Genomic DNA, 12254 nt, shown 5'->3' on the forward strand with positions numbered 1-12254 from the left:
ATTCAGAGCAACACCTCTCCCTTGGCAAAAAACTTTCTAAAAAAAATCACAGATATTTATCTTAGATTCCACAAATGTAACAAGCACCTAAGCCCCAGTCCTTTTCATAATTTTACACTTTTATTCAGTAAATCGAAGTTCCTCATTTGATCTGGCCCCACCGCACATTTTTTCGAAAGGGGCTGAACTCACTTTTCTGGTTATGCTAGAAATGGTCAACAAATCCCTTGCAAAAGGAATAGTACCCCGTCTGAAAACATGTCATGGTCAAAGCCCCTTCAAATAACCCAAACTGGAGCCCCTCTGCCCAGGAAACTGCAGACCAATCTTGTTAATCCCTGGTTTGAGCAAAGTCTTAAAGAAACTTGTTAACCATCATCTCTTAGACTTGCTATAAACTAACAATGTCCTGTATCCCACCTAGATGGGGTTTGTCCTAAACACAGCACAGAAACCACCCTCTCACCTGTAAATGATGAGTCAGAAAGGGTGCTTGATCGAGGAGGTATGGCAGCCATAATACTCCTCGACGTCAGTACAGCATTCGACAGGGTGAACTATGACATCTTCATTAAAAGAAACAACAGGGCATGTGTTATAGGACCGGCACTTAAATGGCTCATCTCCTTCCTGAAGGACAGGACTTTTCAAGTCTTTGATAGATCATCCTCATCGGACATCTTCCCATTGAAGTGTGGAGCACTGCAGAGCTTGTTTCTGAGTCCAAGGCTCTTTAATATATATTTGCATCCATTAGCAGATATTGTATTGTCATAGGGTATATCCATGGTTTTAAATGCTGATGACACACAATTGGTGTTCTCTGTAAGCCAAGGATGGGAACATTAATCTCCCGCATTGGGACCTTATCTGGAGAGAGTAGCAAGCTGGATGGGAGAATCCTGCCTCAAACTAAGGGGCTAATTATGATTGCGGATTTCCCGCATCCTACGGGCCGGCGGAAGCCACCGCCGGCCCGGAGGATGCGGGAAAACCGCTGCGGAGCCTCCACAGACCCACCTCCAAATTAGGATGGCTGGTGGGTCTGATATTCTGTCCGCAGCTTTTCCGCCACAGTCGCCTTCCGACCGCGGCGGAAAAGCACTAACATGTCTGGTGGTGTCTATCAGACACCGCCAGGCATATTAGGATGTCTGCAATTCTATGCTTTTCCACGGCGGCTTTTCCACCGTGGAAAAGCATACGGACCTTCACTTCGGGGGCCCGTTGCGTGAAGGGGTGGTCGGGGGTGCAAATGGTACCCCCCTGCATTTGCGTGCACAATGCAACAGGCACCGCGCGGTGCCTGCCGCTTTGTGCACGCAAATGCTGTGCATGCATTTTTAACATTGCGGCGGGTGCAGCTTGAAGCTGCACCCGCCGCAGTGTTAAAGATTGAGGATGTGACCGCCACCCTGGCGGTCACATCCTAATCTGCACAGAGGGAACGCCGCAGCCCATGCGGACGTTCCCTCATACTCTGGGGTCGCGGACGGACTCAAGTCCGTCTGCGATCCTAATGACCCCCTTAATGTGGTGAAAACAGAGCTCATAGTACTAGGCAACAATACAAATCCCCAGTTGGATCCAGGCTGTCCAGATTGCTAAGGCATGTTCCCCCAAGACAGTTATTAAAAGCCCAGAGGTATAGTTGGACAAATCATTAGGCATGGAAGCCTTGTCCACAAAACTCTCCCTACGCTGCTATGCACATTCTTAGATGGCTCTGCAAAATATTACACCTGCTCCCCTTCTTTACCACTCGTGGTCCAGGTGTTAATTCTCTCCCGCTTGGACTATGAGAATTGGATATATCTAGGAGTGCCAATAACTGTTAGCAAATAACTGCAAATGGTGCAGAACGCTTCAGGCTGAGCTCTGCTTAATGTTGCCAGACACAACTCTGCCCAGCAGGCCCTGGCCACTGTCCACTGGCTACCTATCGAACAGAGGGTCAAATTTGACGCCCTATAGATTCCTCATATAGCACTTTGAACAAAAGGCCCTTCAATGCTTAGATCGCTGATCTCCCCCTGCACACCAAACACAGCCCTCTGATCCACCAATGCCTGCTTGGCCACCGTTCTTCCATTTTAAGAGTAAGAAGCAGAGGGCGGCCCTTTGGCTACAATGTGGACAAACTATGGAACACCATCCCCCTCACAAAGAGACTCACAGACAACAAACTTAGGTTGCGCAAACTCATAAAAACTTGGCTGTTCAACAAATAATGCCCCCCTGAGATGACTCTGTGTTGCTTGGCCAGTGCTTGGATGCCTATGGGTAGCCATGCACTTTATAAATGCGAATAGAATGGAATGGAATATTCCTTCCAAAACCCAAAATGATATAAGTGGTAGGAACAGAGCAGAAGAAGGTGTCAGTATGTCAGTAAGCTCTCATTCTGGAACAAAGGTGCCTAACACTGGGAGTGTTGGTGGGATCTGTCCAGTATCACGTTAACTGTTTTATGGATAAAGTTTATTTAATGTTTTAACTGATTTCCTCCAGTTGGGGTGTGGGAAAAATCACTAACAGAATTTAAAAAATCATATAATGTTGGATGGCAAATACACAGATGGAGTCTTGTCAGTGAAGGACTAGAAAGACTTGAAGCCATTGTCTTCCACTACTGCAAGTGTCTAATCTAAATCCTCAATATGCTCCACAGGTTGACCTTCCAGAATTACCAGTGGTTCCAGGCACTTGTGTTTGCTATTGAGGAGATCAATAGGAATGTCAACCTCTTGCCAAATGTCACCCTGGGTTTGTGGTTGTTTGACACCTGCTCTACTGTATCGAAGGCCCTGGAGGGCACCATGTGGATCCTGACTCAAAACCAAAAGTCTGTTCCAAACTACATGTGCCAGATGAAGGCTCAAGTGGCAGGCATCGTGGGAGACTACAGTTCAACTAACACCATTTTGATGGCCAGATTACTTGGCCTTTATAAGTATCCTCAGGTAAGGATCAGGACATAAAGGTGAGGAGTTGGGGAAATGAGTTAGCTTTACATCTAGGGTGGTCAACTTCGAATCTGAGGAACCAGGTTCGAGTTTCGGCAATGATGCGGAACATCCTGTGATTCTGGGCAAATCACTTAATCTCCCCGTGCCTAACAAAAAATTAATGTGTCCTCATGTAACGCAACTGGTGTTATGTAAAGCGCTCTGATACCCGATACCGGGTCAAGTTTGCGCTCTATAAAAGTCTGTAAAAAAAGGTGATTTACAGGCATTAGATTGAAATAATAAAATCCTGAGGTCGTCATAGCTAACCCTGGGCGAAGCACTACGCTACGCTAGCGGAGTTTGCGAAGTTTGCGCAACTTCGCACTATGCGAGTTGCGCGTAGCACAGTGCGAACACGCGTAGTGCGGCGTAGCGTAGTGCAGCGCTCATTTTTTGCTTATTCGCGGTCCTGAACTTCATGTTCGCGACCGCGAGCAAGCAAAATTACATCCTGGCGAGATTCTCAACGCGGGGAGGTAAGGTTTCTCATTGTGAGTGGTTGCACATGCTCGCGACCGCTCTCAATGAGAAACTACCAGTTCGCGTTGAGAAAGCTGCAGCTCGAGTAATAATCTACTCGAGCAGCAGAAAACTACAGCTCGCACTGTGCAAGATGCCGTTTTCAATGATTGCACAGTGCCGGATGCTTGTCCGTACTGTGCAATCATTGAAAACACATCTTGCACAGTGCGAACATGCTACTACGTAGCTCGCGTAGTGCTACGTGAAGTTCGCGTAGTGCAAAGTGCACTTCGTGTAGCTTTGCGTAGCGCTACTTCGCGAACTACGCCCACCCTTAGTCATAGCAGAGAGAGCTCCACCTCCCCCCATCTTGCTGCAGGCACCTCACCCTAATTCAAGTTTAGTACCATAGTTTCATTTCTTAAAAAAAGCACCAACCAACACAGGGGAATCATTTTTGTTAGGAATGAATAGAAAACAGGCTGCAATGTCATGGCCAACCAGTCAGCTTCTCTTTTATTCTTTCTGGAAAATAAACCTCAAGAGAAGGTGATTTGTTCTTCAGAAAAACAAACAATAGCCCAGGTTTCCTCCTTAATAATGGGACAGTTGCTGCTTTTTTCTGTCGTATTCCTCCATACCTCGCATGCAAATTATGTTGGGATAATACGGTTATAGAGAACCACCCTAAAGGAGCCAGACCTCCGAGCGCATCAATGATAGCATCTTTGTGGCAGAAGGAACATTGCATTTATTACCCACTGGCAGAGGGGGTGGAAGCTCCACTTTCCATTAATCAGAGGATAAGCATGGTTGGAGCCCCACCAGTTTGAGCTAGAGCTCAGGATATGTATTAACCTAAGTGAAATCCTTTTGATATTTCAGTTCTGACTGGAAACTTGAATTAGGGCTCTTCTATTATTGTGAAATCAGATTCACACCTGTAGCTTTCAGTCTCACATAGTTTACGCAGACAAAAAGCATTAAATCAATATTCTCAATAAAGATTAACGTGTCTCTAGAAAATAACCCTACTCGTTTTAACTCAGGAACACGTTAAGCGGTCTGTGACAGATTATATCATCAGTAAGCAACAATATTGTCAATCACGATTCACTTGTTTCTAGATAGACATGATCATGTTAGGCTGCTCAATAATCATTAAAAACAAGCATTTGCAATGCAATCGCCCATGGGATCTTATATGTATTTAGCTAATCAGCACAATAGCCTGGGTGCTGAAACATCTACTATTCTTTAACACTCTTTCAGTGTGTCCCTCGTGTGCTTCTTGGGAGGAGCTCTGGAGTTCCTGGAACTTCCAAGGAATCTGCCTGCACCCGCTGCAGGGAGCTTCCTGACCCCTTTTGAAGCTCTGACCAATCTGCCTCGAGTGAAATATCTTGCTGTGGACTCAAACTAGGGCACTTGTTTTCAAACACGAGCTCTCCTCAGTGACAACACATTCTATCAGACTCACACCTATGCTGAAGACAGTGGGCCTGATTCACAAAGGTACACTGAAGACGAAAGTCTAACTTTACGACTTTTGGTATTCACAAAGGGCATTTACTACTCGTAAATACCCTTTGTGAATACCAAAAGTTGAACTGTATGACTTTGAGTATTCACAAAGGGCATTTACGAGTAGTCGTAAAGTTAGACTTTTGTCTAAGTTTACCTTTGTGAATCGGGCCCCGAGTATTGTAAGTGTAATCGAACACACTGTCATGGTCTGCGCTGGAAAGATTGAGATAAGGCTGCACTATTGATTGATAAACTGAGACTGTGCACCCAATGTCTACCTGTAGCCTGGTTTGTATTCATACAAGGATTTGTAAGTATATTAAGAGAAAATATTGAACATGAGTTCATACACTTATCCCATTCTTCCATGTAGTGTTTGATAAAACAGGCAAGTGTGGATATATTCTCTCGTATCAGACATGTTCTGCAGGGTATGATGGCTAAGTGGACTAATGCATCCACTGCAGAATCTGTGTTTCAGTCGCTGAGTCTTTCATTACCTTGACACTGATAGAATGAGTACCACTAAGTTCAGTAACTTCAAACATCTATTATTCAGCATTGACTATTCACCAAGAAACCTGCAATGGAAATGGGCCTTATAATAAAAGGTTGGTTTTCAAATCAAAGGGCTCAAGTGTTAGGTGAATTCCTTTTTGCATTCTCAAATGCTCAAACATTGTCACATTTAGGATCTTACTTTTGGCTACCAAACTCAAAATAAACTATTAAAATTGTGTTCCCTTTGAAAATAATAAATCAAGCTACATCAAACTTGACACTTGTATTTGTAGTTGAAATGGCAAAAGCCTCTGTATTCTTATTTGAAGATTTTTTTATGTTGTTCTATTATTACACATGTGTCAAGTTTGATGTAGCTTGATTTATTATTTTCAAATGCCAGCTCTGTGATTGATTTCTGGGCACAGCACACAGGTATTATACTGGGCCAAACGATGCATAATGTGGCATCCATATATTTCATTTTTTTTAAAATATATTTTCTCTTTTCCTATAGAAATCTGCCAGACTAAGGGGTGGGGGGAGGGTTAGGGGGCTACGGTGAACTCTCTCAGTGTAGATTTATGTATTCTATGATTTTATACAAAAATCAATAAAAATCATTTTTAAAAAAAATGGTGTTCCCTTTAATATGGCTGCATGAAATCATGCTTGTTATGCCAGTGCTTTGCAGATCCTGGCACGCATACAACAACGTTTTAGAACATTCCCCGGAGCACAAATTATTTTCTAAAAAGTATTTTAGTTAACAGAATGTATGCATACAGTTATGTAAGAGTTGATGCAGCTTATTAGTAACAACATTTCAGTTCCAGACAGTGTAAAACAAAAGTGAGAATGAGCAGTCTGTGAAATCTTAATAATATTTCCTTCCACAATAATACCTGCTTGTGTGTATTGATAATGCATAAGAGAAGAATCGTGTTTGCATCGCACAAACTTGAATTTCCGCTCTGTCCATATTATTAGCCTTTGTCTCAAACTGAAGCTAATGTAAGAGAAGAGAAATTTGCAAACCATGAAGGTTTATTAACAAATTAGTAAAGTGATATTCTCAAACCAAATCGTTTAAACATGAAAAAATAGTCATCTGAATACAACATGAATATAATTCAGGAAATTCAATCCAGCAAATCCAGGTACATGTCAATAAGGACAGAAAATGCAAAGTGGGATAATATTCTGTTCTCTTCAAAGGGAACTCCCCAAAGCTAAGCTAAGGTTGAAGGAACATTTGGATTTTTTTTGAAGCTGCAGATGTCAGTAGATGCAGCAATGCAAGTAGAACCAAACGAAGGTTCTAATTAAGAAAGTAGACATACACTTGCTCTAGAAAGTACGTCTATGATCAGGAATAGAAGGTTCATCGGATCTCAAACTCGATATAGATGGGATATCCACCAGCAAAGATAGACAGGGGCAAGTCTGACTACAATAATTACACACAATTAAACAATAACATTTTGTCTTAGAAATACATTCCACTGATTCTGACAGAGTAAGAACTAATGCAACATCTGTGTTCCCTATGTGTATGGTATCAACCTCCTTCTCACTCATAATACAATGCCAGATTCTTCTATGAATGCGACCTTATATCTGCAAAGTAGTATCCACCTCTCCTGCCAGCCATCCCGTGGAGGTGCAGAGAATCATCGTTCTACCAATTAAATGCACCAAAAATGACCTCACACTACAAACAAAAACATATTTTACACGTTTCTCTGGTGCCTGAAACAGAAGGAAGGTTATGTACATCAAATAAAAATACAACATTAATTTTAAATTGGAGTTGGGCACCTGGGCCAGTTCATGTCAATGTTAGGGTGCACATCCCAAATACAGCTTTTTGGATTCACTAAATATAAATGTAAAATACAGTGTGCACACATTTATGTAATGAAAGGCATGTTGCAAGTTAAAATATTATTAAAAAAACGATGATGCTTTTGTCAAAAGTATTTATTTAAAACTAATTCTGTAAGAAAACTATAACAAGAATTAGTAACAGACCACATGCAGGCATCATACACGAGGAAATATAGTACAGACCACAATAATGTGATCATAAAATATTATATTGGAAATTGTGCGGAATGAGGATTTTTAAGGTAGGAGGGTGGTGTGAATTCATATTGGATTTTGTCTTCCTAAATGCAAGCACAAACAACAAAACTAAAAACTACAGGTCCAAACTACTGTCATGTTCATTAGATTATCATCAATGTTTGGGAGGATAATTCTTAAAGTGCCTTGTCTTTTACACATAATTACTCGACTTTAGCACAGCCTTTTTGTCACAAAAGTCTTTGAGGGAGCGTACCTAATATAAATGAGTTTAAAGATACTAGTTAGAAGGATGAAAGCATATCAAAAGCATATAAGAAGGGATGGTTAGATTCAAACTTTATTCAGAAGTAAGATACAAATATTAAAGTATCCTTTTTCAAATATATTGGGCACAGATTAAACTGCCACAAATGGGATTATATTCTTGAGAGGAGTACTGCACTTGTAAATTAGTTGTAGAAACATTTACAAACATTGAGGGTGTGTTTAAATACAGTGCCATTTTGTACTCATGTATTGGAAATCATTGATCTCGTGATAGGCACAAAGTTGGATAGGTCTGCTTTATGAGATTTATTACACTACTTTCCTCTTAAACGCGGGTTTATATATGGTCATACATGGTGGGTTATTTGAGCCTTTTTCATTGCAAAGGCAACTTTTGGGAGATTGGAATTCAGATGTATCATCAATTAGAAATGTTGGTTATTGGAAACATTGTTGCTTTCAAGATGAGTGAGAATATATTGTAAGAAATTGCCTACTGAAGCCATAAATTATGACATTTGCTTTCACACAGATAACATCTGTATTGTTGTGTGTTGTGGATTTTACATACAAAGTGTTAATCTTTCATTCCACTTGGAAATATTTCTCATCTACTATTTCTTTAGATATCAACAGAATTTATGTTTGATAAATACATTATTGTTTCATTTTATTAAAAATGCAGGTCAGCTATTTCTCAACCAGTGGTATCCTGAGTGACCGGAACCAGTTCCCTTCCTTTTTCCGGACCATCCCCAGTGATGAATCCCAGTCAAAGGGGCTGGCACAGCTAGTGATAAACTTTGGCTGGACTTGGGTGGGTCTCCTTGCCATGGACAATGACTACGGCCAACGAGGTGTTCAAACCCTGAAGGAAGAATTGGCAAAAGCTGGGGTGTGCTTTGCCTTTTCTGAGACAATTCTCACTTCTATAGCTCACAGGAATGCCTATCACATTGTCCAGGTGATTAAACACTCATCTGCTAGGGCCATTGTTATATTTTCCAGTGAAATTCACCTTCTCCCTATTGTTGATGAAATGTTGAGACAGAATGTCACTGGGAAGATATGGATTGCCAGTGAGTCTTGGTCAACATTTGCGCTCCTGTCTATAGTAAAATACCAACAAATCCTGGCTGGGACGATTGGGTTTGCAATCCGCAGTGGAGCGATGCCAGGATTTAAAGAGCATCTGAATAGCATTCACCCATCAAGGTATCCAGAGGACACTTTTATGCTACTATTTTGGGAGGAAGTTTTTGGCTGTAAGTGGTTGGACAACAAAAGTATTTTGCATTCTTGGAACAACACAATAAAACTGTGCACAGGACTTGAGAGTTTGGAGAGTCTTCACACTAACTACAATGATGCCTCCACTTTTAGAGCAGAATACAATGCTTACAGTTCAGTGTATGCTATTGCTTCAGCTTTGAAGGATCTGATGGCCTGCAAGAGCGGAAGAGGACCATTCAACCCTGATACCTGTGGAGATGTCAAGGAGTTCTCGCCTTGGCAAGTAGGAATATCTGTTAGGGGCTAAGAAATTGATGCATGATGCCTCTTTCAAGAAATTTATTGAATAATTATTTAAAAAATGGCATTCAGTAGTTACGAAAAAATTAAAAAGAAATGGTATTTCACAGTATTAGCTTCAACTTAACAGAGAAGCTAATAATAAGAATTATCTTATATTCCATCTCCTAATAATTACTCCATATGTTCTTCAAGGGCATCCCAAAATTAGTATTTTAGAACCCTCACTTACCTAGTTGGCATGCTTAATTTTTTGACTATTGAATTTGGTCCACAATATTGTGTCATGTCTCGGACCGATTGACATTGATTATGGGTGTGCTGTCTTAGCTTATTCTTTTGTTATATGCTTAATTTTGGGGTTCAGTTTCATGCTAGATATGAGCTGCAATGCATAATGGTCCCTACGATCCCAGAAGATTTGAGGGCAGTTTTAACCAAAGTACTTCTCACTGACCATTACCATGATTGGTGCATAAGTTATCTGATGGGTGCTTGTGAAAAATGAGTAAAATAGTTGTGCAAATGAAAATTGTGGTAGAAATCCCCCATTCTCTCATTTTATTCCTTGGGAATTCATGCTAAGATTAAAAACAAACCAATAGAACAGTTGTTAGGTGGTCCTCTGCTCTGGTCTACATGCTCTAGTCTACATGTTTCACACCCGAAGGTGCCCAAATGTCAAATGGCATCACATCAGGATCAGATCCAGCCACGGTCCGTGCAGGTAACTGCGGTGGGGTAAGAGGGGTTTTCAAGGGAAGATGCAGAGGACAAATTATTATTTATTTAGTGTTCCCTCGGCATCGTCCCCCAAAATCTCCCTTTACCCGGCCCCACCACCCCACCACTGTTACCTGCACGTTCCGCGGCTGATCGGATCTAGTGTTTACCCTGCTCTCAAGGTCATACTGTATAGATTCCTTTATTGTGTAAACCCTGGTAGAAGCAATCCTAATGCTTCCAGAAAATGTGCTGTATAAATAGCATTTTGTGTAACATAATTTAGAGAAACAATATTGTCCTACATGAGAAACCCAAACAACGAACGGACAATGGACCTCGACAAAGTGACGCACCCACACCCTTATATCCCCATAAAATAAAGTATGTAAGACAATATATATCACATGGTGTGCACTACCCTGTATGCACCCTCTGTCCAAAGGATGCTACCCCCATCAAGGGAAATAATTTAAATCATCATAACCAAGGGAACACCACATTCACCATATTCATGTTTATTTAGAAAAATAGCAATTAGCCATGACGATCTTTGTAAATCCAAAGAGTATTCCTACTTTATTCATACTTCTTTTAGCACTTTATAAGCCAACCCACGTGTTTCATCCAAAAATATGTTGAACGTGGTTCACCCTTAGTTGTGATGGGTTAAAATATTGTCTTACATGCAGCCTATTCTTAGTAGACCTGATAATAGTGATGCTCTAAGGAATGATTTGCTGGCTGTCATCATGATAAAAAAGATATTTGTCAGGGAACAGGCCCAAATTTCCCTTAATTGAGATTTTTATCACTACATTTTTGTAAAAACACCACAGACAGAAGCTGAAAAGCACTCAGAAGCAAGTAGAGCTAAAAGGGTTACTTTACGTCACTCTGAATGACATTTGAGATGTCATCAGTGATGTCATAAATAGTGTCATAGAATATTTCAAGAGTGATGTCATATGTGAGTTTCAAAAGCAGTGCATAGCAAGGGCACCTGTTATAGTTAGTGTCACTAACTATAACTGCTGAATTTCTATGTTTTTTTTAGTACAAAACATTAACGTTGGCCCTGAGAAATTCACCTGTTGCAAGGATGAACCACACCTCCCATTTCCCTATGGGAGCAATGCATTATGGGCAGTTTACGGGCATAATATATGCTCCCATAGTAAAATGTAGGAATGCGACTGCACAGTGTTTGGTTGCATCCAAATAAGGCAGGGCGGTGCCACTGACCGGGTGTCAGTCAGTCCCAGGAAGAAATTCTGCCCTACATCGAAATCGGCCCTATAGTTACATGCAACAACAGAAGTGTTAGAAAATTGAAAACCTATTACATCATTCAATTCTTTAAATGTTTTCCTTTTTGGATTTCCTTGTAGATTCTTCACTTAGTTTTGAAACTTTGGAAAAATCTATAATCTCAGAGCTTTTGTCTTTTGTATGGAATATCTGAGATAAGGCGCATGCAACCTTCACAAAACAATTATATTCTATCACACATGATGAGTGAGCATTAGCTTTGCTTTCATCAAAATCAAGATGCTACAACCCTGACATTCACCTCACCCATGATAAAGCAATAAAATACATACCTTCTGTAAACAGTGTGACCTATACTTATCATTTCTGCATCTAAACATCATACTTGAGTTTTGTGAATGATAACAGCAAAGGCCAGGCAGAGAGGAAACTGTTGTATATGTCTTTTACCAACAGTAATTTAGCAGTGCACCTTCTAATTAATTGTACCCTCTTTAACTGTAAAACAATCAGAACAACCAACTTCACTCATGTATGACTTCTTCTGACTCTGATGAGCAGGCACCAGGAGTTCCAACAACACAAACTGCTCAACCTGGAAAAGAGTCTCTTGTTTGACACATTTCCACAAAAAAGCAGGAAGATAAAAGTTGCCTCTCGAGAGGACTGCAACAGAAACCACACCCCAAAGAAGGGTTGTCATTATTCATATGAATGTGTTGTTTGGAAAATGAAGACTACATCCTTTTTGAATCATTTGTGCATCGGAGTTTGTGTGGGCAGACCTTCTTGCCCTGCTCTGTTTCCCTTCAGCAATTATTTTCTTTTTGGCAAAGATGAAAAGTCTTCTTCAGATTCTGACTCGCA

At 40.9% G+C, this 12254-nt stretch overlaps 1 protein-coding gene across 1 annotated transcript in view; it reads left to right on the top strand.

The window, feature by feature from the left end:
- LOC147678528 (extracellular calcium-sensing receptor-like) overlaps positions 1-12254 on the top strand; it is a 100655-nt gene that overhangs the window by 38553 nt on the left and 49848 nt on the right. Inside the window, exons 3-4 of the mRNA XM_086945673.1 lie at positions 2672-2963; positions 8545-9375. Of these exons, the coding sequence (XP_086801799.1) occupies positions 2672-2963; positions 8545-9375 (1123 nt within the window). The remainder of the gene's footprint in view (positions 1-2671; positions 2964-8544; positions 9376-12254) is intronic.

The sequence above is a fragment of the Lissotriton vulgaris genome, chromosome 12, assembly GCF_964263255.1.
Source record: "Lissotriton vulgaris chromosome 12, aLisVul1.2, whole genome shotgun sequence".
NCBI lineage: Eukaryota > Metazoa > Chordata > Amphibia > Caudata > Salamandridae > Lissotriton > Lissotriton vulgaris.